General features: G+C 42.8%; 1 protein-coding gene across 6 annotated transcripts in view; it reads left to right on the top strand.

Moving 5' to 3' along the window:
• Positions 1-26,556, top strand: part of LRR (capping protein regulator and myosin 1 linker 1 leucine rich repeat protein) — a 228,442-nt gene that overhangs the window by 61,271 nt on the left and 140,615 nt on the right. For all 6 annotated transcript variants that reach the window (XM_075671458.1, XM_075671446.1, XM_075671465.1 and 3 more), the window contains 4 exons: positions 16,846-17,033; positions 17,290-17,367; positions 20,549-20,736; positions 21,069-21,220. In XM_075671458.1, the coding sequence (XP_075527573.1) occupies positions 16,846-17,033; positions 17,290-17,367; positions 20,549-20,736; positions 21,069-21,220 (606 nt within the window). The remainder of the gene's footprint in view (positions 1-16,845; positions 17,034-17,289; positions 17,368-20,548; positions 20,737-21,068; positions 21,221-26,556) is intronic.

Here is a 26,556-nt window from a genome sequence, read left to right as displayed (position 1 = left end):
CTTACGTAGACTAAAGCAGCACGCTCAGCTGGTCTAACTTTAAAACCTGAAAAGTGCCATTTTGGCTTTGAAGAACTTCAATTTCTCGGTCACATTGTTAGTCGTGAAGGTGTCCGACCTGACCCTGATAAAATCTCTGCCGTTTGCTATTTTCCCAATGCCATCAGATAAAAAGGCCATGCAACGTTTTCTGGGCCTTTGCGCCTACTACTGACGGTTTATTGCGGAATTTTCGCGCATCGCATGGCCATTAACACATCTCACCAGAGAAGATGTCCCCTTCGTGTGGGGTGAAGACCAGCAACGGGCATTTCACGACCTACAGCAACGGCTGCAGGCGCCTCCTGTCCTCGCACACTTTGATGAAGACACTCCTGCGATTCTTCATACCGACGCTACTAATGTCGGCCTTGGTGCAGTGCTTGTACAGCGGCAGGATGGCACCGAAAGAGTGATTGCTTACGCAGCAGGACGCTATCAAGGACGGAGGCTAACTACTCCACTACAGAAAAAGAATGTCTCGCACAGGTGTGGGCCGTCCTGAAATTTCGGCCATATTTGTATGGTCGGAGTTTCACCGTTGTCAGTGACCATCATGCACTTTGCTGGCTGACTAATTTAAAAGACCCAGCCGGTCGGCTTGCGCGCTGGAGTCTTCGGCTCTAAGAGTTCGACTTCACGGTTGTGTACAAATTGGGGAAACGACACATCGACGCCGACTGCCTCTCTTGGGCTCCTGTTGAGACTGCAGTCCACGACGATGATGACGCGGGTTTTCTAAGCGTGCTAGATACTGTCGACGTTTCACGCCACCAACGTGAGGATGCAGAACTGGTTCCTCTTTTCGATTACTTAGAGGGAAAAACAAGCAGCGTGGCGAATTTATTCGCAAGAGGGCTGCCTTCGTTTTGCTTACGCCACGACGTTCTCTATAAAAAGAACTTTTCACCTAATGGCAGCAGCTACCTACTTGTCATTCCCGCATCTCTTTGTGACGAAGCCCTACATGCCTGTCACAACGAGCCGACCGCTGGTCACTTGGGATAAACCCGCACATTGGCAAGAATTAGGCTAAAGTACTATTGGCCAAGACTTGCGTCGATCGTGAAACGTTACACACAGACATGCCTGGATTGCCAGCGCCGCAAAGCCCTGTTTGGCAAGCCAGCTGGACTGCTGCATCCTGTTAAGATACCGCAAGCGCCGTTCGAACAAATTGGCATGGACCTTTTAGGTCCGTTTCCACTGTCTACTGCCGGAAATAGATGGATAATCGTCGTCACAAATTATCTTACTAGATTTGCCGAAACAGGTGCTATCCAACGTGGAACAGCAGCCGAAGCAGCGCGATTTTTCGTCGAAGCTGTCGTCCTAAGGCATGGCGCTCCCGCAATGGTCATAACAGACAGAGGATCTGCGTTCACGGCTGCGCTTCTGGATACCTTGTCGCGACTAAGTGGTACCACTCACCGAAAGACCATGGCTTATCATCCAGAAACCAATGGGCTGAGAGAATGTATGAATAAGACTCTGGCAGACATGATGAGTATGTACATCGACGTCGACCCCAACTGGGACGAGATTTTACCATATGTTACATTTGCGTATAACACGGCTCGCCAGGAGACAACACGTGTGACGCCTTTCAACCTCGTTTTTGGATGCGAAGTGACAACAATATTGGACGCAATGCTGCCACACGAGTGCGGTGACGACGAGACTGGTGCTGAGGAGTTTACGCAACGCACAGAGGAAGCCAGGCAGCTTGCGCGTTTGCGAATCCAACGACAGGAATACGATGCTCGACACTACAATCTTCGACACAGACCCGTCACATACAACGTCGGTGACCAAGTGTGGGTCTGGACTCCGATTTGTCGGCGGGGGCTGTCTGAGAAACTCCTGCGAAGATACTTCGGCCTGCACACAGTTCTGCGCCGCATCAGCGATGTGAATTATGAAGTTGTCCCCGCCAGCCATAACTGCTCCAAACGCCGGCGGCATCTGCCCGAGGTTGTGCACGTGCTTCGTATGAAGCCATACATTTCCTCATGACCTCAACTTTGCACCGTCTGTGCACAGCCTGCGGCGGTTGGTGCATCGGGATGATGCCTTTTTTTTTTCAGAGGGGGGGCAAATGCCACATCCTATATGGTTGCCGCGGGTATGTGCCAGGCGATGAGAACGACGCTGAAGTAGCGCGCGAGTGGAAAAACAGAGACTACGACGACGTCGCATTGACTGCTCTCATAAAAGTGCTTTTACACGTCTTCTACGCCGGCTTTCCCGTCTCCTACTTGGCTGCAACAATATATATATATATATATATATGGTGTGTGTATGTGTGTGTTCAGCACAGCTGCTGTCTTAAGCACCTTGTCTCTGGAAATTTTTTTGACCATGACAGAGTGCAGCTTCAATGCTAACACTTCTAGAACCCCTAAATTGCAAAGCCTTTATTAAATGGCAGACCTGTGCACAGCATTTGCACACTTTTTGCCTTCTCAGAAGTGTGCCTGGTGCATTGTTTGCTAAACCAGTTTTGGCACAAGGTGCAATGCCAATACATTGTGATGCGGGACCACTGGCCATCGAAAGTTATCTCAGAAGTTATTTCCAGAATAAAGACTTTCTTTTGTACATTATTTAGTGTGCACACCACATACACCCTGGTTGCAACAGTGCAGTGCATGCTATCACAGCTTCCACTGGTTACCATTCAACAAAGCTGGCATCTTGACATCTTTATGGAAGCACAATCCGCAGGTGTGAAAGCAACAATTCAGTTAGCTAGTCTCTGGACACAAGAAGGAATGGTGGTTTCTGTCGGCAGCAGCAATGCTGTTGTAGTGTTCATGAAAAGCACGCAGTATGGGGTCACAATGTGGTGTATTCTCAGTACATATGTACGCTTTACATTTGTCACTTGTTACAGGCCAACTACCATTCTTGCTGGTGTTTGCACTATGGACTTTGTCCTGGCCATGGTTGTGAAGCCACTTATGGTCTTTGTCTTTGTTTTCTGTTGTCACACAATCAATACTTTTAGTTGATATGAGGGGTGTATAATTATGCTTTTTACTGTACCCTCCTTTCAAGCTACAGCTTTCGATTTTAGTATTCTACATGGTTTTTGCTGTGTTTTAGCTACTAGGTATTACATTGTTCTCCAACTCAAGTTTTGTCTGTTTATTGGTGGTTGGAACAAAGATTTAACTTCGTCTGGTGCTGCACTCTAATAAATTTGATGAGTTGTTTGTAACTGTAGTGCTGATTACACCGTTAGCTTGTGGCCAGTCTTATAGCGCCTGCACTTATGCCAGAGATTAACTGCAGCATGTGCATACAAAGACCATGCATGCATATGACTCCTGCCAGATGGTGACATTTCTGTACCTTATCATATTTCGTAAAGCACCATTCTGTGAGGTAATGCAAGCCCTCTTTAAGTCCCACAGTCACTTGCATCTTTGTTTATAAAAACAGGATTATTGCAGAACTTGTAGCTTTAGCTCTAATGTACTCACCTCATCATCCTTGGCCAATTTTATGTTCACTGCAGAACAAAGGCCTTCTCCAGCAATTTCAATTACCCCTGTTTACCATCGGCTGCCTCCGTCCTAACCTCATTACATGACATTAACTTCCACCATCCTTGACTGCATTTTCCTTCCCTTGATACACATTTTGTTACTCTAATAGTTAACTGTGCAATACTTCACCTGTCGAGCATCACTTTTTCCTCTTGATATCAACTAGAAAATAGCTGTCGTCATTTGCTCTCTAATCTACATTGCCATCTTTCTGTCTCCTAACATTAAGTCTCATTTTCTGTTTTCTTGCGCATTGCATGGTTCTTTGCTTTTTCATAAGATTCATTGTCATCCTCCCATGTTTCAGCCTTATAGGTCAATACTGGCAGAATGCACTGAATTTTTCTTTCCAGGAATATCAAACTGCTACTCAAGACCTGGGGAAGCTTGCAGTGTATGCTCCAACCTGTCTTTATTAGAGATGTGCAAATATACACTTTTAAAAATTAAGTAATTTTTGCCATTTGATTTGTATTATATTCAAGAGTTTGCAATTCTCAAATATTCATTTTTGTTTGAATATATAGAATAGCAACACTTATGAGGGGTTATCCGAAAGTTCCTGAACTGGTGTCATTAATTGGGAAATAAGAAAAGTAGGTGCTTGTGCTATTAGATATAACTGCATGCATATCACACAAGTGAATGTATCAAGCGGCGTAGTGATAGGAGAGTTCATTCGCTCCAAACAAGTGCTGGAAAGATAGTGTAAAAAATTATCTGCATTTTGAAAAATGAATGATAAGCATCAGCAGTGAGTTTGCGTGAAATTTTGTGTGAGGTTGGGTAAATCCGCCATGGAAACTCTGGAAATGCTTCGTCAGGCGTATGGTGATGCCGCAATAGGATGCAGTCAGTGTTTTGAGTGGCATTCTTGGTTCAAGGGCAGCAAAACCTCAGTGGAAGATGACAAGCATTCGGAACAGCCACAAACCAGCACAACTCTGAAGAATCTTGTGAAAATTTCAGAACTGATATGAGAGAATCATAGCCGAATCATTAATTAACTGTGTGAAATGGTAGGAATTGGTTACACGCAGTGCCAAGAAATTCTCACTGAAGACCTGCAAATGCATGGCATCCCTGCGAAGTTGGTTCCCAGAGTCTTGACTGCTCACCAGAAGTAACGGTATGTTGATGTGTGCATAGAGCTTCGTGCCACTGCACATGCAGATGCAACCTTCATCAACAGTCATCACTGCTAATGAATCGTAGTTTTATGGATATGACCCTGAAACGAAGCAGCAATCTTCCTAGTGGGAGAGCCTGAGTTCACAGAGACCAAAAAAAGCAAGACAAGTTAGGAGTGCTACCAGAACCATGCTCATCGTTTTCCTTGATGCAAAAGGGGTAGTCCACAGGGAATTTGTTCCCAAAAAGCAGACCGTTAATCAGTTTTCTACTGTGATATTCTGCAACGACTGGCTGTTGCATACGACAATGTGCCCAGTCTCATCTCCCTCAAGACCCCTGATTTTCTGGCAAAGGTTACCGTCGCAATCGTATCCTTCCTAATCGCCCAACCTGGCCCCTTTTGACTTTGTTTTGTTTGCAAAAGTGAAGTTAAAGCTTCAAGGGTGTCTCGCTTTGACGCCATGGACATCATTCAACAAGAAGCACAGAAGGTCTTTGACAGCTTCATGGAAGAAGACTTCAAGAAAATGTTTCAAGACTGGCAAACAGGCTGTTACAGATGCATTCAGTCCAACGGGGACTACTTCGAAGCACACTAAGCCTATACCGATGTATGATAACAACCGTTCTGTATACCCAGTCCGGAAACTTTCAGAGACCACCTCATATTAGAGTCAACAGGGAGTTCTATGCAAGTGGAAAATATTTGAGATGATTTTGCTGCAGGAGAGTTGCCATTGATGTTCAGAGGTCCCAATTCGTGAGTGAATGCATGGAGCAGCCAACTTTACAGTAACTTCTGCAACAAATATGTCGTAGCTTACAAATTTGTTGTCTTGATTTCGGCTGAGATGTTTTCGATACAAAAGCATCAAATAGCCCATTGAGTGAAAAATCCGGCGATGTCCGTAGCATCGAAACTTCCCATTGGCTGTGGTGCCATGTCACGAGCGTGCCTCATGCCCTCTGCCACGGCATTGTGTGAGGGGAGAGGGCATCGCCATTATGCCACGTCACCCTCACTCTCGCAAGCCTGTGTTAACCATGTGTTCCTTGTCTGCACAAGCTCATGCCTGCATTCTAATTGTGCCTAGGTCAGGCCAAATCAAAACTAGCTAGTCTCAATGTGCTTGCTTGCCCCCAAAGAGTTCATAACTCGAAGTACTGCTCAGTAGCATTCGATTGGACATTCATGCTTTCGCATTCACAACTAATAAGAAGCACTTAGGTGTCTTCGAATTTTTTTTTTTTTTAATACATAGATGTTGGCACTTCTTCAGTGCCTTGAAGGCCACTTTGATTGTCTTCTTCTTCTAGATTGTCTTCTTGTTCGTCAGTGCGGGAGGGCCACCTGTATTGTGGTCTTTGTTTTCTACTACATAAAGGCACATCACTTTGTTGGCGTTCAAAGACTACGTTCTTGAAATTGCGCGCATTTTGTGCCATTTGGCAGATTTGGAACAATGGTGTCTGTACCATTTGCGGCAATGACAAGTACATATATATGGCTCAGTGAAGAGGTAAAACGAGGTTTTCATCCTTAAAACGTGAAGCAAATTGGTTGAAAAAGCTTTAGAAAGGTTTTCAATGGAGTCATGTTTGAAAATAAGCCTGAACTCTTTCAGTGCCGATTTTTTTTCACCAGGGTCGATTTTTTTTTATTGCAGATTCCAATTCTTCTGAGAGACCTATTTAAAAAGAAATTTACCGTAATTTTTCTAGGCTGACCGTAAAGTGAGAAAAAAATATTTTGTATATATGTACTTGTTATTCAAGAATAACCATAAAAAAGGAAGTAAACTTATAAGAATTAAAAATTTGATGCATTGTTATAGATCAAGGCTTAGAATAAGTGCACACTAGAATATTTCGCAAGTCTCAAATGTTCCTGCTCTTACACTAATATTTACTTCCATAATGTAATCGAACTGCGTAGGTGAGCACACTCAAGAAAACTGTGAGGTTGTGTGCCTGTCAAAAAAAGCAAAATATGTGACAAACTTCTGCTAATCTTCATCTTATTGGCAACCAAATACAATTAGATATCGAGAGTCTCCCCCCCCCCCCCCACACACACACACAAAAAAAAGAAGAAAAGAAAACGCATGCACGGCAGCATCCTTCCTATGCTCACCCCTGTGAGCACTAAATGAGTGAGAAACAGGCGGTTACCCTTTGAGTGATTAGTAACGAAATAGCCATCAGTTTTGCAAGCTCAAGAAGCCGAAACCGCCCGCGGAACAAAACCCAAACCGCTGCCCACTGGCCCGCGTGCCAATGCGCGAGCGGTAGCATATGAACGCGACAAAGCAACACTCAATATGCGGGTTAAATTTTCTGCGAAAAGAAAAAAATTTTTATTTCATCCTGCGTTTGCTGCGGGATCTCAACAAGTCAACAAACAGTCGGCTGCCGGAGACGGCTGTCGGCTGTCGGAGCCGGCTGTCGGAGCAAGCCGAACGCGCCGAACATGATTTTTTTTCTTCTTGTCAGTACATTTCACGCATTGAAACAGCTTCTTCCGTATCAGTAATGAATAATATCGTTAATATCGGCAAGCTTGTGGCAATAACGTAGCCATGTCCCCTTTGAGGGGACAGAAACAGAGATGGGCAATGGGCACGCTTAGCTGCCAGTGACATAGAAACACATGGCGGGCATGCTGCAAGAACTGCGGCATTTGTCTTCACTACTGTCCTAATATGCCACGTTTTCGTTAAGGGTGGGAAAATATCTTAGCTGTGTTAGAAGTGTTAGCGTATGAATAGGGTACACTTCCAACATATCAGTGTATCAGTGTAAACGTGGCTACTATTGTTGCTGCTCGCGATTTTTTGTGTGCCCACAAAGTGCAGACGAGAGGAATCAAATGGTGCCTTTTTTGTTCTTGTTGATCACACCCATTATAAAGCCTACAAATAATAAAGCCTTGTTGTTGACCACAACCATTATAAAGCCTACAAATAATAAAGCCAAGGCACGTTTGGTTGTAGCATTTTGTTTTCATGGAAGGGCGGAAAGTGATGAAAGGAATGAAATGGGGCATCTGCATAAGAATCTGTTTGGTGTGTGTAGACTGCTTGGTGTGTGTTGAAGATTCATTCACGTAGCATTCGACAGATGGTAAGCGCGATCATAATTGGCTAGACTTGGCACACGACATATTACTGCTGCAAGTACGGGGTGCGATCATTACGCAGGAAAGAAAGAAAATCAAATTTTGGCAACAAAATTAAGGGGTGCAATCATTACGCGAGTGCAATCATTATGCAAGTAAATATGGTAGTGGTAGCACATGTCAGGAAAGAAAAAATGAGGAAATTGGCGCGCTTTTTAATCGTACAGACAGCACCGTAACTATACGGCATCGACAATTTTTTACTTGTTTGCAGCGCTGTATATTTACGTCATTGACCCTGAAAGGGTTGAAAGGACAGCAAAATAAGGTCACTTTTGGTCAAAATAATAAAATACTTATGGATAAACCAACATGTGATGCTGTAGTCGGACAACTATGAACTATTTCAATGAATGTAATGTGCAGCTGGTGTCCTGCTGCTCCTCTGTTGTATTGTCATTGTGCTAGTGCACAGCTTGGGTAATCTTTTAGTTTCTTATATACAAGCTGTTCAGTTGACTGATAACTGGTTGAGAAGAGCGTTATATGGTATAAGTAGTCTATCAAAATGGGCCCTATTTCCTTTCTATTTTACTTTGTTTAGAAATGAGGAAATATTCAGTATGTTATGTGAACAATAAGGGTAACTATGGGGCACCATTTCCATTAGTCACAACCATTTGATATTTGAAGGTAATCTTTATATAATGTTCATATTTGCCTCCAGGTTTAATTCATCTTGAAATTTCCTTCCCGTGATATGGTTCCCTTATGACTACTTGGACTAGATAAACATGCTCTTGCACAGCTTCAAACTGTGGACTACCAATCACAAGTTCTTGTTCCCTTGCCTGGGTATCGAACCGTATTTGAGTTTTCACCTCTTAATCCTCAAACCTGCACTTTGACTTTGGCAGTTTGAGTACTCTATTGTGACATCTCCAGCATTACTAAACAGGACAATGTAATCTGCGAATGGCAGGTGACCGTGATATTTTCCATTGCTGCTTGCATCTGATTTCAATCTAGCATCTTGAATGCTTCTTGCAATAATGCAGTAGATGCCTTCTTGCCTGAAACCCTTCTTAACTGGTATTTTCTGACATCCATTTTAAGTAGTTTTTCTTTTGAAGAATTATGGTAGCTGTAGGATTTATTCAGTTATTTCAGAAAATAATCACATAAGCTTTCTCTACACCTCTACTACGCACCTCCATGATTAGCTATATCTCCTCTGAGCCAAAATATTTTTTGGATTTGTTTGCAGACTTCTTAGTTACGTGATTCATGACATGGGTGTGGTCTATTGTTAATTATTCATTTCCAAAGCCAGCCTCTTTTCTAGGCTGATTAAAGGGAAATTTTGAACTACATTTATTTGAAATAACCTTATTTTGTATGCTACCATAAGGTAGTTGATGGGCTTATAATTTTTTCATTAATTTAATGTTGCTTCTTCTGTACAATAATATTTTGCAGACATTTTTTTTCAAGTAGTACTTTATACACATAGAAGTGTCGGGCACTATATGTAGGCACCGGGTGGCCGTCGCAAGGCACCAGCGGCATGCTGGGGAACGGTGCCGTGAATGGCAGCAGTAAGAGCACTGGCATGTGAAGCAGACAGGGCAAAGGTGCACACAGCACTTCTAGTGGTTTCACACTGCTGTTTCTGAGGCCTGGCAAACCAGAAAGCGCATTTTCTTGCATCTGCTTTTCAGAAAGGTCACCGCTTGTACGAGGCTGGTGACATTTGTGGCATCAGGTAGTATACAAAGTAGAAAGTGAGTGCAAATTGCGATGCAGATGCACCCCGCAAACACAGCTCACAGCGGCAAGCTAAGACGTGGAACTCCAACTGTTACTTTCTAGATGTTATTTTGCTGTGCACATTAACATTGGCACATATATATTCTTGTAACTTAGCGAAGCAGAACTAAAATTAGACAAAAAAGTGTGACGTATGTCTCCCTTTCTTGTTTCTTGCCTTCGCCTATTGGAAATATGTCACTAGTTTCTGTTCTCTGTCTGTTGTTTTTCTTTTTCTTCGCAATGCTTCACCGGTTTTATTGTCTTAGGAACTAGCACAACCTTCAGTCCTGAAAGCAAAACAGCATTGGAAATGTACAGTGCTCAACGCTTGAGACTCATTACCGGGGGCGTGCGGCTGCCGCAGCTTTTTTGCGCCACCAGTGAACGCTGGGTGACCGCCGTGGGACCAAATGCAGGCACAATGCATTGCAAAAACACTCACTTTGTTCGTATACTGGGATGCATCAGCTTGGTGTCCCCAGCGCTCACAGTTAACACATAAAGTGCCGGTGGCCATGTGCTCCAAGTATCGTGTTTCAATTGCTGAGCACTGTACATAGCGTTGCCTACAGACTGTGCATATCCAGGCTTTCCACGGTTCCATCTGATGAAGCTGCAATGAAAACCGATTGTACTGTACGGCCTCAACCACTTCAGTTATGATTTAGTAACTTCATTCACCCGAAAACGCAAAATGTTTGTTCAGATTTGGTTCCACATCCTGTTTTGGCCACGCAAAACAGAAGAAACGAAGAAACATTCAGGCAACGTAGCAGGCGGCAGTGCCTGCTGCACCCAGCTCCGTCGTCGCCTGCCATTACATTCGCTGCGCCACCGTATGAAGGTCCCACTGGTCCAAACTCATTTCGTGTCTTGTGCCTGTTGTCAAGCTTTTTGAGTTCAGTGTCCCTACTGTTTTTGATCAGAATGAGTTATTTCATCTTTTCCTACCACTTTACCTTCGACATATCTTTCAAGGCCCTCTTCATCCTTAGTTATACTCTGGACATCCATTTGCTCTCTATAAATTATAATCATGGCTATGTGGCTGTTTTGGGTACTCAACAGGTCAGTATAGAATTCCTCCACTGCCTTTATTACAGCATTGAACTTTTTGTTGACTTAGGTGTGTATATCTTTGATTGCAACATTTGTTGGACTTGACTAGGAAATCAATTCAGGATACCCTTAACCCATTATTGTGTTGCCTAACAAAACGTTTTTCTTGCTAAGATTTGGCATGAGTATTAAGTTTCTGGCTAAATGTCATTGGCTAACACTGAATAACAGACAGCAAGCCTTATTTCGCAAGCCTTATTTTTTTTTTTGTTTCATTGATTATGAATTCTCTTTTTTTGCATATTTAGAGATAAACTTTCTTTCTTGTATTTATATGTGCCATTGTTAAAGTGTTAATATATGTATAAAAATAAGTTATACTACTGTATTGTATTCTATGGGAAGGTGGGGGGAACTTAGGTGTTTTTTTATATCATCATCATCATTTATTGATCCTTAAAGGCTCCTGTTGGGGTATTACATAAGGGGGGAGCATACATAAGAAAAAGAAACATAGAAACAGTCATGACTGAACTAAGAAACAATGACAATAACATTGAGAAGGGTAAAGAAGGTGTACTGAAATGACTGTCAAACAGAAAAAGTGATAACCATTGCACTAAAAAAAAAGAGCGATGTAGTAAATAAGTCAAATACGTTAAGCATCAGTACTCAGAAAGTTTGTTAGTATGTTTCAAAACTTGGTAGGGTTACATTCAATTACTACACAGTCAGGTAAGCTATTCCATTCTGCAATAGCTACCGGCAAAAAAGAGATGTTGAAGGATTTAGTAGAGCCGTGAAGACGTTGAAGACTGAGGTTGTTTGAGAGACGGCGTGAAGTACGGTTGGGGTGGCAAAAGAAGTGTGTCGCGTAAATATGGGAAATTGTAATAGAGCTTTTGAAAGAGGCATAAGCGTGAGATTTTTCGGCTATGTGCTAATGTTTGGATTAGTAGGTAGGATTTGATGTTTCTAACACTTTGCCGATAGTCGTACTGGGATGTAATAAACCAGGCTGCGCGGTTTTGGACGGCTTCCAGTAGCTCAACAAGGTAAGCTTGATGGGAATTCTATATTGCCGACGCGAATTCCAGTTTAGTGCGGATAAATGTTTCATATGCTAGTTGATGGATCACGGGGTAATGATGATAGTGACCATCTTATGAATCCCGGGGATCGATTAGTGGCAGTAACCAGATTTCGGATATGTTCTGACCATGTGAGCTTGCTAGTGAAGATGATACCGAGGTACCTGTATGATTGAACTAGCTCAATAGAAAGGGAATGCAAAGAGTAAGAGCATGACATGAGAGGGCGTTTCTGCAATACGCGCATAACCTTAAATTTTTTTGACGTTTAGCTGCATGAGCCACTCTGTGCACCATTTTTCAATTGTAGTGAGGTCAATAAGGTGAATAATTACATAAGGTCATAAGGTCAAATACATAAGGTCAATAATTACATCTTATATCCATTTTTAATACAGAAAGGATGTTTAGCTATTCATACTTTCTTATCTGATTTTTAGCCACTCTGTCTTGAGATTTGATACCTATAAGAAGTGGAAAAAGAGTACTTTTGTTTTACTGTATTTTCTTCAGTCTTGCTGTTTTTGTATCAAGCTTGCACTGCTCATTTCGTTGTCTTATATGTTACCAATGTGCCTAAGTTTCCATTGTTGACAGCGTTTATACCTTTGTGAACAAAACAGAGAATAGATAAATACCACTTTTTACTATATCCATTTGTTTCATTTTTTTTTTTTTTCAAATGAATGACACTGCATGCTTGTATTTTGCTTTCCTGCCACATATTAATAGCTCAGGGTGAAAAAACTTGCTGGGAAAAAGTCTTGCTTTCTTTTATAATCCTGCATAATACTGGCCATGTATGCATTAATATTTCTTTTCCACTTAGCTGCTTGCAGTTACTGGCTTGCTACATGTAATTATTCTTTCTAAATATTTTCCCATTCACCACAGTGAAGATAACTGAAGAAGCCATTTTGCACTCTACACCTTTTCGTGGCCTCGAAGCACCTGCCTGTTGGACAGCGGGAGCCCTATGCACCTGCTTCATGATGGTGCCCTTCAGGTTTTTAATGTGCAGCTGTACACAAATCACAATGCCTTTTGTTGTGATAGCGATTATTCGGAAATTTAAGGCACTTTCACACTGTCCGGGCCTCCTACTATCCCAGGCGCAACAGTGCATATGCAAGCCTGCATGGCCCAGCCCATTCATCCTGTGCAGCCAAGCATATATGCGGCCCGCACACCATGTATTGGCAGTTACACAATGTGCTGCAGGTACCAGGGCAAGCAGAGAAAGCTGGTGGCTTCATGCATATTTTCTTTCTGCACTCCCAGTATTAGAAACCATGTTATCGTGGAGTTTCAGGGGTGTGGCACAGTTGAAATGGTGAAGGAAGTAGGGCATGGAAGGAATGCTTGCTTTGAGACAAGCATGCATGCTCTCTGCTGCCAGTGCTTCTCATTATGTCAGTGTTGTGACTGCGAATGCTCATAGTCGTTGAGGGAACTGTGTTGTGTGCATCTTTGGGCATGTGACACTGCATGTATTTACTTAAGTTTTACTTCGTGTAATAGTCTAATACTTGTACTTCGCTCTTCTAGTGAAAGTGCAACTTTTCTTCAATATGCAAATGACAGCATGACAAAAAACACGTTGTAATGATAGTATGGTAGATACTATCATTACATGATAGTATCATTACAGATACTATCATGATAATATGGTATGATAGAATGTTAGGCTTATATCACCTGCTAAACTGATGCTTGTAATTATTTCGGTATAGCTTGTGTACTTCACTGCATGTATATGTCTTATGTACTGAAGAATAGAATGTAATTTTTGTGTAGCTTGTTACAATCTTTAGATTCCTGCAAATTTTTGGTGCTGGAAGTGTAACTTTAAGCGTATCCTTGAGTTATTGTCTAGTACAGAGCACATCTAATGCATGGCACTAGACTCATTCTCATTGGGTGCAGTAAACTAATATCTATGAGATTATTAGCATTTAATTTTGTTGAGCGAATCAGTTCTGTTGTACTTCTGTTCTGTTGTACTTTACTCTTATGGAAAACACACGAGCATGCGGCCATGCTCCATGGAGTGCCAGTTGTGGCTACTGGACAAAGTGCTTGCACATGCATGTTGAGAGCCGAGGCCTACAGCATGTCATCTGCTACTGTGCCAGCACATGTGAAACGTCTTCTGATGCTGGTGTCTTAAATTTGCTTACGTGATGGGGAAGTGGAGTTGAAGGAAGGTCTTTTGTATTGCCATACATGAAGTGCTGAGTTTTATACGCTGTTGTAGAACAAACTTCACAAAACAGTAAGGAACTGCTCTTGGAATACATTCTTTTTACATGTGGTGCGTTTATGAGGGACTTGGCATTTTTCGTGACCGCTTTATAGCGCATCAAACATCAGGGGAACTGAGGCACATATCACTTCATGCACTTGTTGTTTTTGTCTCCTTTTCCTTGCATGTTCAGTTCTCATGCTGTTTTCCTTGGCTTAGTATACTCTACCTATTCAGGCAATCCATTTATTTACAATCACAAACCGTAAATGTGCATTATTTCACTACTGTAGCAACGCAACCACCCCGTCGTAATAACCGGATGGCTAAGCTGTGCTCAGCAGCAAAACGTGAAAATGACACTACATGCGTCACTGATGTGTGTAAGAACAAATCTTCATCAACTTCATTGCTTTTTTTCGTTCAACACATGGCGCTAATGATGGAAAAGTTTGTTTGAGCAATGCTGATATCTCTTACGAGTTCATTCGGAAAATTGAGATGAGTAGCACATAGGCACATCTCTCACGCATAAGGTGTGCTGATAAATATTGAAGCAAATAACACCTCTATTAAAAATTTTTAATCACGGACTGCTTGTCTACGATGTCTGCATTTTGTTGTGCTGCATGCCATAAAGCACATGGCGCTTAACACAGGGTGATACAATAGACCGTCCTTCATGCACCGCGATGCAGGCAAAGCTACGATAGAAGTATAAGGCAAGAGTTTGCACATGCTGGCAGAGTAGCAGACAATGTGCCATATGCACTACCTGTGGCTCTCAACACACCTGTGCAAGTAGTTCTGGTGGCTCCACATGGCACAACGCAAAGCACGGCTGCACGCTCGCTTGTTTACCTCGAGAATGGATGACCCTGTACATCTACTAGGGCAGGCTGAGAAGTAGTGAGTCTGCCTAGAGAGAACTAGTTTGTTTACATGGGATCTAGCAACTGGAAAATGTATCGTACGATCACAGTTTGGCGACGTGCTTAACGTTAGTGCCGAAAGATCGTGTTTTTCGGGAACGTGTGATCCGGTAAAAAATTAGTGTAGCTCTTTTGTGTCATTTTTTGTGTTCTCGATTGCGAACGTTGGCGCCGGTATAATGTATATAATGGGAACGTATCAACAAGCTTTTACAGTATGAACAAGCCAGCAGCACAGCATTAGCTTATATAAGCCATGACCATCTTGGAGAAAACATTAAAAATATATAAAAGCCTAGCAGGCAATTCTCACACAGGAACATGCTCCTGATTCTGCACTTAATATCTTCCTCTTGTTCTATGCCATTATGAGGCATCAAATGGTTTAAAAGCTGGCACCCATATGATATTTAAAAATATTTTTCGAGCCTGTACATTCTTTGAAACGGACATGTTGTGCGGTTATCGGTTTGATCAAAATGTCAGCATGCCAAGTCACTGATGTATTTTGTGTAGGATCAGTTGTGCAAGAAAAGCTGACCTCTTGACATGCTTGTCTATATTTAAAATTTGGCAGACTATAGTGCTGAGGTAAATTATTTATTCTAGTTGTTTTGTGTAAGTTCTACCAAACTTTAGAAAATAAATGGATACATTGTAGGCAAATGTGGCCTACATGTTGCTAACAGTCGAGAGTATGTTGCTAAAACCTCACTCACACTAGGCCGACTTAACAGTGATTTCTGCTGACTGGCGGCAGACATAAATCAGTGTCAGGTCAACCTAGTGTGAGTTAGCCTTAACAGTCATTCTTAGTTATACATAATTTCTTGTAGTGCACAGTTTGCTAATTGAAGTTCAGTGTTGTAGATTTGTACATGTTTGATTTAGGAGGTAAGCTATTTTGAATAGTTGTAGAATGTGTTCAGGAACACCTAATGTGTTGCCACAAGCTAATCTTTTGTACTTTTTGTGCCCTGAAGAAAGCTTACAATAATTTAAAAAGAATTACATCCCTACTTGTTTGTGTGCCTGAAATTAAGTGCTCTGAAGTGCATTTTTAAGCATGTTTTTAACATCTAGCACTTATCATAACTGCATTTTTTTTCACAGCTCAGATAAATGTTAATAAATTCATGCATTTGACATCTATGCATGTGTATGTGCTCTTGAAGCATGTTTGCATGTCCTGCAACCTTATATAGCTGCGCATTGCACTTACGTGGCTGATTTAGTCAGCTGTGGCTTGTTTATTATTTGAGAAGGCTTTGCATGATTTGTTGTGTTGTTGGTAATTATTATGAATATATATGCTGTCATAATCAACAGAATTGATGTTTGTAAAAGCAAGTAGTTCTGTTCCATTGATATTTGAATTTATAATACAAAAGAATATCCTATATTTCACACATTGTTTTGACTGGGATTCACTGTGAGCTGTAATTGCATGTTTGTCTTTGCTATGGGCTAAATTGTCTTGAAGCTATTAATGATCCGGTGCAGAATTTCTAAATGAGCAATTTATTACTATCAATAATCATGCTATGTTAAAAGGTGTCCCAATTCCAGTTCAGTGTGACACAACTCGATCACATGCCTTGGTTCTGTGGCATAATTACTATGACGTATATTGTGTGTGCTCGTGTAACTGAATGTGGAATTCAGTTTTTTATTGCTTCTGTGTCTGCTTCTGTGCCTGTTTCTGTTGCTGCTTCTGTTGCTGATTCTGTTACTGATTTTGCTACTCATCATTCTGCCACGCATAACTGTTTTACTGTATTCCTATTGAGATATGGTTAGTGTTAGTGTTTTCTGTTTGCATCACCTTTTATAACCTGCTTTGTTGGATTTCTGCTTCCAGGAGTGGGCCAGCTTTGTGGACCACTTGGGAAGCTGCATAAGGGACTGAGCTACCTTAACCTTGCCCACACAGGAATCACTGCCAAGGGTGTAAACACACTTGCTCATGCACTTTCCTTGAACCGTTGTATGCCCTCCAACCTCACATACCTCAATCTCAGTGACAATGTCTTCAAGGATGACATAAATGTGAGTTTTCTATAAATTGACTCACACAGTCAATTCGCTGTGTTCATAGTAAAATATTTTTGCACGCACAATTGACAAGAACACAGTGAAGGGGGACACACAAGCGCTCGTGTGTCCCCCTTCACTGTGTCCTTGTCAATTGTGCGCGCAAAAATATTTTACTATGAATTCGTACCAACTCGCCCAACTATCAGTTCTGCTGCAATTTGCTGTGGTCAGACGAGAACCCCCCCCTCCTCCTCTTCTTTTGTTTCAGAACCTGTACAACTATTTGGCTCAGCCAAACTCTCTTGTTCACCTGGATTTGTCTGGCACTGAATGTGCCCTGGAAACTGTAAGCAGCGTGCTACCTTTTGGCACTTTTTTTTTTCCAACCACGTGCTTGTAATGTCTGTGCATACAGCACAGTGGTGTACTACTTTTTCACTAAAAAATGCTGGTGACAACTGACCCTGTCAGTGCCAGTAGCCTACAGTCTGTACATGCAACTTTGTTGCACATATTTTTTGTCCTACCATGCCTCGCTTTATAACAAGAAGGGTGCAGTAGTTGCCTTGATAACATGGCTACCAATAGCGATAGATGTACTGTGAACAGTTAGGGCCTACAACAGAACTAGCACCATGACGAAAAATGAAACTGCCTTTATGTTTATGACAATACAACAGAAGACAAAAGACAAGGTGCAACCCAGCTGTCAGGATTTATAAAAAGCAAATTAGATTTATTGATTGTTATCCACGTTGGGGCATTTGGCAGTCCCGAATGGGTCAAGTTGGGACTGTCTTACCAACTTCGGGACAGTCTTACAACTTTGGGCTTCTTAATGCAAATGTCATCAGTCACATATTAGACGTTTGTAAATGTGTGTTTGTGTAGGGACAGCAGCCACAGGCTGCTGACAGTCTGTCTTGGAACATCGGATATTCACATCGGAAACTGGCACTTCACAATTGCAGCCTTGCCACACAAATAAATGGCACTCAACTCATTAATGTTACTAGCATGCTTCACATAAAAAAAATAAAATAAAAACATAATAATAAAAAAAGGACCGCTCTTTCACTACTGTGAAGAGGGGTGCAAGCAAAGATCGGGATCCAGGGCTCTTCATTGTCGTAACGCCTCGGCTTCAAGCTCCCTCACAGCGAGGTTGGCATGTCGATGATGAGCCCTTTCCGGAGCGAGTTCCAGGTGGCGTTCATCAAACTCCACATGTTCTTTGGCTACACGCATGATGCGCGGCCCGCTCCTGCTGCTGTTGCTTCAATGCAGCCTGCTCTTCGGCAGAACGAACCAAATGCGGCCTCCCCATCTGACTACTGGGCCCAAACTGGCGGAAAACGGCGGGCGCGAGGCGGGTGAACACGCTATCACACCCTTTCCCTCCTCCGGAGGGAGAGGACGCCTGTGATTGGCTTGTGCCTTGCACTGTGTCTACTTCTTCATGCATAGAAAACCCCGCTTTAAGGAGCACGTCTGATGAACCAACAGTGGCTGAATCAGCCAGCATGGTGATCTCGCAACCCGGAGGTCGGTGGTTCGAATCCACAGCCTGACAAGCGGTTTTCATTTTCATGCGGCATGAGTTTTTTCGTACCACAACACTGACGCCGACACGAGTGAGGCAATACAAACTTCAATTGAAAATCGATCTTGATCTTTCTTTCACACATTTGTAAGCATGATGGCTTGTGCATTGCACTGAATTAGGTGTATACTTCAAGCTCAAAAATGCATATCTTGTTGTGGACTTGTGAAACACATTTGACACATATTATCCAGTCTCTTTCCACATTTTGTTGAGTGCCGTAAATGAGAGGTGCAGCAGGCGCTCACCTTGATGTTCCACTACGAAAAAGGTGTCCAGCACCACACATTTCCTGGAAACTGCACTGAGGTCTACTCGTTGCCCTTGCCCAATCAATCCACAAACTGTTCAAAATGTAGCATGAGCACTCTGAGCAGCAAGGGGAAAGAGGTCTAACTCCAATTTAAACAAATCATTGACAGACCATCAATGCAACCACCGTCCCGTGTCTTTTTACTAAGGCTGTGCTCTTAGCTAGGTACAATTGCTGCCTGACTGAGGTTTTTTTGTAGTCTATTATAGCCACAAATTTTGCCAACTGTTTATCATTTTGTTATGTGAACTTTGAGAACGTAAATTTTATTTAAAAAAAATGGCTGTGGCTTAGCTAAGGTTAAGCCCAGGATGCGAAGCATACTTGCCTTTATTTTAGTTGTTGAACCACTGTTTAGCCTGGTGAACTGCTGTTGCTTGGCTATATTTGGTTCGGCTAGACGAAGAAACAACTCATGCGTTACTCTGCTTCGCCTTCAAGAGTGGAACGTGACGGCGTTCCCGTCGACCCGCCAAGGGGTGTAAGACAATGGGCTACGGCGCAGCGACTACGCGCCCCGCATTGGACGCGGTGAGCGTCGAGCAACGCAGCGTTCGGCGCGGCAACGAAATGTGCGCCTGAGCAAGCGACGCACGCCTGAGCCTTATAACAGCTCGTTTCTAAGGCAACACCGCATTCACTAGAGGCGCTTTTGTACCGCTTTGAAGCATCGTACTCGTGGCTCAGTGGTAGCGTCTCCGTCTCACACTCCGGAGACCCTGGTTCGATTCCAACCAGCCCATCTTGCAAGAGTTGAGCCAAAACCACCTAGAAACAAGCGCAGCTGCTTATATACCGCCGCGACGCCGCGAGCGACGGCGCGAGTTGGAGCCCCGTTTCTCCTCTGTCGTGACGTCATGGTGTCACGTGGTCAGCCTTGAAGGCGACGCCGCGAGCGACGGCGTTTGTTGGAGCCCCGTTTCTCCTCTGTCGTGACGTCACGGTGTCACGTGGTATTGAAGGCGACACCGCCGCGCCTGAGGAGCTGGGTTGAGCTCTAGTAATATGCTTCGCATAATAAAATAAATTATGAGGTTTTATATGCCAAAACCACGATCTGATTATGAGGCACGCCGTAGTGGGGGACTCCAGAAATTTGGACCGCCTGAGGTTCTTTAACGTGCACCTAAATCTAAGTACACAGGTGTTTTGCATTTCGCCCCCATCGAATTGTGGCCGCGGTGACCGGGATTCAATCCCACGGCCTCGTGCTTAGCAGCCCAACACCATAGCCACTAAGCAACCACAGCGGGTTAATGTAAATTTGATAAAACCTTGTGTAGTTTTCTATCTGCTTATTTTGCTACATGCACTAGTAGGTAAGCTGTGTTTTCATATATTATGCTATTCATTATAGCTAGTAATTCATAAATCATGCCTTCACCCACTCAAGATGTGTTGTTTTGTGGTCAGGAAAGAGTATAGCTTTGTCAGCAGCTCTCTTCCTTACACTATCTTGGATACTATGCACATCTTTTTGTGCATATTTGTGTGTAACATGACTATGATGGTCATTTGTAGTGATGGTGGTCACATATTTTATACGCTAACTGATTATGGAGTGTGAAAGACTGCATCGGCTTGTAAATTAGGTGGGGATTTTCTTTTCAGGTATTTGGTGCACTCTTGCGTGGCTGCACTCAGAAGCTTGAGGTACTGAACCTATCTCGGAATATGTACAGCTCAAAGAAGAGCAAAGAGGTGCTTGTTCCACCATCATTCAAGACATTCTTTTCAAGCACTGTCGCTCTACGTCACCTCAACATGGCAAATGTCCGTATGCCTATGGAGGCACTCAAGTGAGTAAATGTTTGCGTACACTGTTTCCTTGATTTTCTACCATTACTTGGAAGACAGTTGCCTGGCATGTTTTGGGTCCTCCCATACAATGTATTACAAAACTTTTTCTTTACGTGTTGAAGTATTATTTTATGTCCTGCCATCATCTCTGAGATTAACTGAATACATGTATATAACAAACTGCACTAATATCTTCATTAGCAGCATTAGGTCTATCCTCGCTGAGGTAAAAAAAAGAGATAGGTGCTTGCTTTTATGGCATCTTACTTGCTTGCCCTTTCAGTTTTAACAGTAAGCTGCTTGTTGCTAAAAAATTTTGCTTTTATCATAGGGCCATGCTTCTTGGTTTGGCTTGTAATGAGATCCTCACCGAGGTTTGGCTTGACCTGAGTTGCAACGACCTGAAGACTCAAGGTGCGCTGGTACTCGAGTCCTGTCTGCCAGGGATCCGCTGCCTGTACAGCCTGGACATCAGTGAAAACAGTTAGTGTCGCTGAGAATATGCATTTTATAGCCATGTTCTTTCTTGCAGCATAGCTCATGTATGTCCCAGTAATTCCAAATGTGCTGGTCTGGCGGGTGGCGTAAATTGGTGTTATGCAAGCCTCCAAGGCCTTTCTGTTCAAGTGTCTGCATATGTAAATGATACATAATGGATATTCTGTAATTATTTTTGCAAAAGACCTTGTGCTGAAAAGCTGCCATTATAGTTGCATCACAGTACAGTAATTCTGCAGTTGTATACTATCTCTGCAGTGCCAAATTTTTAAATGAGGGACTGTTCTTTAAAGCTTGATAAGTTCCAAAAATTTGTGCCAAGGCTAATTGAAAATGGAAAACCATTTTTATTTGATATTGTATGAAGAGTTTAGAAGTGTTTGGATCAAATGATCTACCACATCACTGTTAAATTGCATAGTAGTTGTGCTAGTCCAGTTTTATTGCAAGGTGAGGAGCAGACAAGAAGCTTTCTGTGCATAAATGAACATTGTACAATGGCATAACTTGAATATCAATCTGAAAAATAGCTCAACTTGAAAGCAAAAAGTATTATGAAAAATGTGAGCATGCATGATATTTCATTTTCCTGCCAACCTCATAAAGTTGTTTAGTTAATCTTTTCTTCATTAGCATCTTAGGCCAGGCACGTACCCAGGATATTTTTTTTCAGGGGAGGGGGCCCAACCCAAGGTAACTTTTCTGTGCAAATGAAGTGGGGGGGGGGGTACATTTGCTAGTACAAATTTGAATAATGCCCACCATTTGCCATAAAAACGCATGAACTCACAAAAGAGAAATGAAATAAGGTGTATTTTACAGGTACGCCTGTGCGATACGCCTCTCCTTTACTTGGCAAACAAAGAACCACGTCAAATGGACTCGTGCAGGAAAGAAGCGAAAGTGTAAAATCAAGACTCCTTTAGTAGAATCGAACTTAAAAAAAATAGCAGTTGGCAACTAAGGCACACGGACTGCGCGGAGTTGTTACTCTGCCAGCCAATCACAGAAGCAAACAAAATCATTGTCATGTGGCCTTCTCAAAATGGCATCGTACTTGATACCTCCGGAGCATCTGCTGTTCTTGAAGAGTCTTTTTATCTGCGGAAGCAATGACGTGTGCAATAGACATGGAAAAAATGTATGAAGTCTGAGCATATTGCTCTTCAAAAGTCTGCGGTGCAGTTTGTTTAACTGCTTAGCTCGTTTGACTCATGAAACTTCACTGCCAACTGAAGGGAAACTTCACAACAAATAGTTGTAGCGAAGCAAGCATGTTATTTCAGTTCAATAAAGAATTAGGCATTTGCCATTCCACTATAATAGGCGAGGGAAAAGGTGTAAAATTACACACTAATAATATTATTTTTGTAGTTAACTCCTTATTTGGGTAACAGAAAAAGTTTGAAGTATGATTATTTGCAGCCTCGCGGAAGAACAGTGGCTGGCAGTTATGAGGGCGTGGGCGGTGCTTCATTGCAGACATAAGTTGTATCCGACTACAGTAGTGTTTTTTCAATTATCTCTGGAAGAATTATACAGAAATGTATATTTGCGGAACAATAACCGTTCTTTTGGATCCCTGGTTTACTGCTCTAACAAGTGCCACAACTGACCAGTATTGTTATTTGGGAAGTTACGTAACGATGCATGGCCGCCAGTCATGTACAACCGCGTATGGCGCAGGAAGCTGCGATTCTACACGTACTGTGCTCACCGCGAAACGTTAGAAAAACACCTACATAAGCAGAGCAGAGAAGTGGCTACGTTAGGCGTCGTGAATGATAACTGTAGACGCGTCATTCAGAACACACGGAATTGTCCTCCACTTCCGGTGGTGTTTTCTCTACTTACTTTTTAAATAAAAAGATGTTGATCCAAATATTTTCATAAACAACGGTTAAATTTGTTAATTGTCACTTTTCCTTTCTGTTTGGCTGTTGCCAAGGCAATCTCTCCCAGGAAGGATCTCTCCCCTTCGTATATCGCTTAATTTCTCAAATACTTGCGACTCTTGTTTCCAGTTGGCAATTTTGCACGAAAAGAGCTGTACAATTAGTGAAAAACCAGACGAGTTAACGGGGGACAGTCATATTGCCTATGAGTTTAAGGGTTATTGCAGGGTTTGATGATGTACGCTGTCTCGCATTATTGTATTTTCCACCTTATCTAACCCATATCACAGGTATAGGTTCCGAAAATCTGTCAGCGTGGCGGCGAGCCGTCACTCGAGGAAATTGTTTAAAAAAAAAAAAAGTTAAACGCAATTGGCATTTTTTCTGGCCCCAACTTGTTCCACGTGCGTACAGACCAGCTGACCACGAACTGAATCCCTTTCCTGGTCCCTGAATCAGTCTAAATGAAGAAGGTTGAACTAACAAAGCAACAAAGATGCGCTTGACCAATTAAGACACGGTGACAACTGAATGCATCTGGAGTTAATCGCACGGGCACCGAATTGATGAGAAAACTGGCCTTCACATCCCAGGAGATGCCGATAACTACCGCCATCCAAAAGGAATGAAAAAGGCAGAAAAATGTTGACTGCCTAATAGCTGTCAAGTCTCAACATTGCTTTGGCGGGGCTTTAGGAATATGTGTGAGAAGTGGTGACGTGGGCGGGGAGGGGGGCGGGTATATGCATCTTAATATAGGGGGGGGGGGGGGGGGGCCTTGGTTACGTGCGTGTCTTAGGCTATAATGCATTATATTGATTAGAGACGTGTTGGCAATGTCTGTAGTTTGTTAGGGGTGCATTGTATAGCTTGCATCAAAAAGGAAAGAAAAGCTGGTTCAGTGCATATAATATGAGACCATGCAGCATATTGTTGGCAGTTGTTTTGAGGAATTTGAGCAAATTTTGTTTATTTCAGAAGTTTGAAAGCCAGGTCAGAAAAATGCAATGCAGTCATTTACAAGAAGTGACCTCTTAAGCTTTTTTTAAAAATGCTCCAAAGAAAGCTGATGAAATGAGAAAAACGATTTTACTCAAAGTTTAAAACCTGAATTTAATCACTGTCAAGAACTTTTTTAGCTGCATGGAGGCCAATAAATTGCCTTATTTATTGTGTCTTGGAATGCTGAAAGGCGATATTGCTGATGTGAGCTACTTGGCCTACTTTCAAATGCCATGGTTTGCAACCTACCATATTTACTCGATACTAACGCACCCTCGATTGTAACGCGCACCCGTTTTCCATGACAAAAAAAAAAAAGAAGCGTACAATACCGCGCACCTCGTGCTTTCATATAGAAATATTATTTTCTCTCATTTGGAAAAAACCCATTTATTTCCAATACACTAAAGATGCGATGAATAAAAACACAAATGGAAGCGGCATACCTTGCCGCCATGATTTTCACTGCGCCGGTACGAGTCGCGTGGGGCAATAGATATCACTCGTCGTTGCTATCAGACAACTCTTTATCACTATCAACAGACCAAAGCATTTCAACCTCGGTACCGTACATGACATTCTAAATCTCGCACATTTTAAAGGCCTTGTTCACCATGGCAGACGGGATCGTGCACCATGCATCTTTCACCCGTCCAGCAATATCCTGCAGCGAGGCACGCTTCATTTTATTGGCGGGCGTGATTTCGTGGCAGCCACTGACAAGCCATTCGGTGTAGAGCACCCGAATTCTATCTTTCACTGGCTTGTTCAAGCAAACATCGAGCAACTGGAGCTGTGATGTCATGCCGCCGGGTATCGCGACAAGGTTGGTGTTGCATGCAGCCAGCTTGTCCGTGATGCGCTGGTGAAGGTGGCACCTGAACGCATTGAGCACAAGCATCCCACGCAGACCCAAACTGCCGCCGGGTCTCTTCCACCAAACGTTATCAATCCAGTTGGCAACCAAGTGCGTTGTCATCCAACCTTTTTCATTTGCACACGCAATCACGCACTCGGAAACACGATCACTTTTGGGAGCATCTTCCATCTGAAGATAAGATACAGGGGCAGCTTGTGCCTCTCCGCAGTGCAACAAAGCATTGTGGTGACTAGTTTTTTCGTGGCTGGAAGACAAAATGAGCACTAGCTGTACCCCCTTTTCCACGGTTGTATCGGCAGGCAAAGTAGAGCAGCATCTGATCGGCATTTCCAATCTGTCCGAAGTGGTAGCCGTTTCTATCGTGCAACTTCAAAACGTACCGCTGAAAACCGTGCAGTTTCTCTTCATATTCTTCGGGCAATTTTTGGCACATCCCAGTCTGCCTTTGAAGAGAAAAGCCTTTTCTGTTCATAAAATTTGATAGCCAGCACTTGCTCGCTTTGAAGTCGCTCCGCATTAGCCCTTTATGTAGGGATAACTATCTCACCCGTACTTTGAGCAGACGGTTGTCACAGGCCGCTGTGCCGCTCGCTGCTCTTGGACGTATTCTGCGAGCAGCTCTTCTATTTCGGTGAAGCAGCCCTGCTTCGGTCCACTGAAACCCTTCCTTCTTGCTTTGCTGGCAAAACTAATCTCCTTCTGTTTGCGCCAGTCTCGCATGCAAGTTTCGGGAACTACGAACGCCTGTGATGCAGCCTGATTTCCATCCGTCTCCGTGCACATAACTTTCCTTTTAAATGCGGCATTATGGTGGACTTGGCGTGTCTTCGCAGTCGGCGCTTCCATGCTGATGGAATAGATGCAAACGGGAAGACACGCGGTAGACTAGGTTACACCAGTGCCTGGTTACACATACAACACGGAGGTATGCTAATGGAAGAACCTACGGCAGCTAGGCTAGAAATGCGTACGAGGCAGCAATCTTTCGAATACCGATGGCGATATGGTAACACGGATTTAGGGTCGTACTTGATTCTAACGTGCATGCAATTTTTGGACCTGTTTTATCGGTAAAAAGGTGTGCGTTAGATTCAAGTAAATACGGTATTTATGCTGAGCATGTGCGTTTTGTTCATTATGACATGCTTGAGTGTTTCACTCCTAGTGTGCTAGTGCTTGGTACCATCACTTACATTCAAGATATAACTTGCTGCAGACAGTTGCATCTGATGTTTGTGAATGATTACTGCAACTACTTATGTCGTACTTGTGCCCTGTAACGAAAATCTTAATTAGGTAGCATATTGCAGAGTTTCTGTGACTTGGGCAAGAAGGCAGTTTTGAATAATAACAATGTTGGTCTCCTGTGCCTATAATCTAGCACTTTTTATAGGGATTGGCACAAATTATGTAAAACAGCCTGTACAGTGCATGAGTTGCAAGCTTCAGTGCTGCAAGCATCAAATCCTCTTGCAAGAGCACAAGCTTTCTCACACACATTCAAAGCTTGAGACTTCACCCATCATAGTAGTATGTGTCAATCC

This window comes from Dermacentor variabilis, chromosome 1, assembly GCF_050947875.1.
Source record: "Dermacentor variabilis isolate Ectoservices chromosome 1, ASM5094787v1, whole genome shotgun sequence".
In the NCBI taxonomy this organism is placed as follows: domain Eukaryota; kingdom Metazoa; phylum Arthropoda; class Arachnida; order Ixodida; family Ixodidae; genus Dermacentor; species Dermacentor variabilis.
The sequence above is the reverse complement of the archived record's forward strand: the minus strand, read 5'-3'. Positions and strand labels throughout refer to the sequence as shown.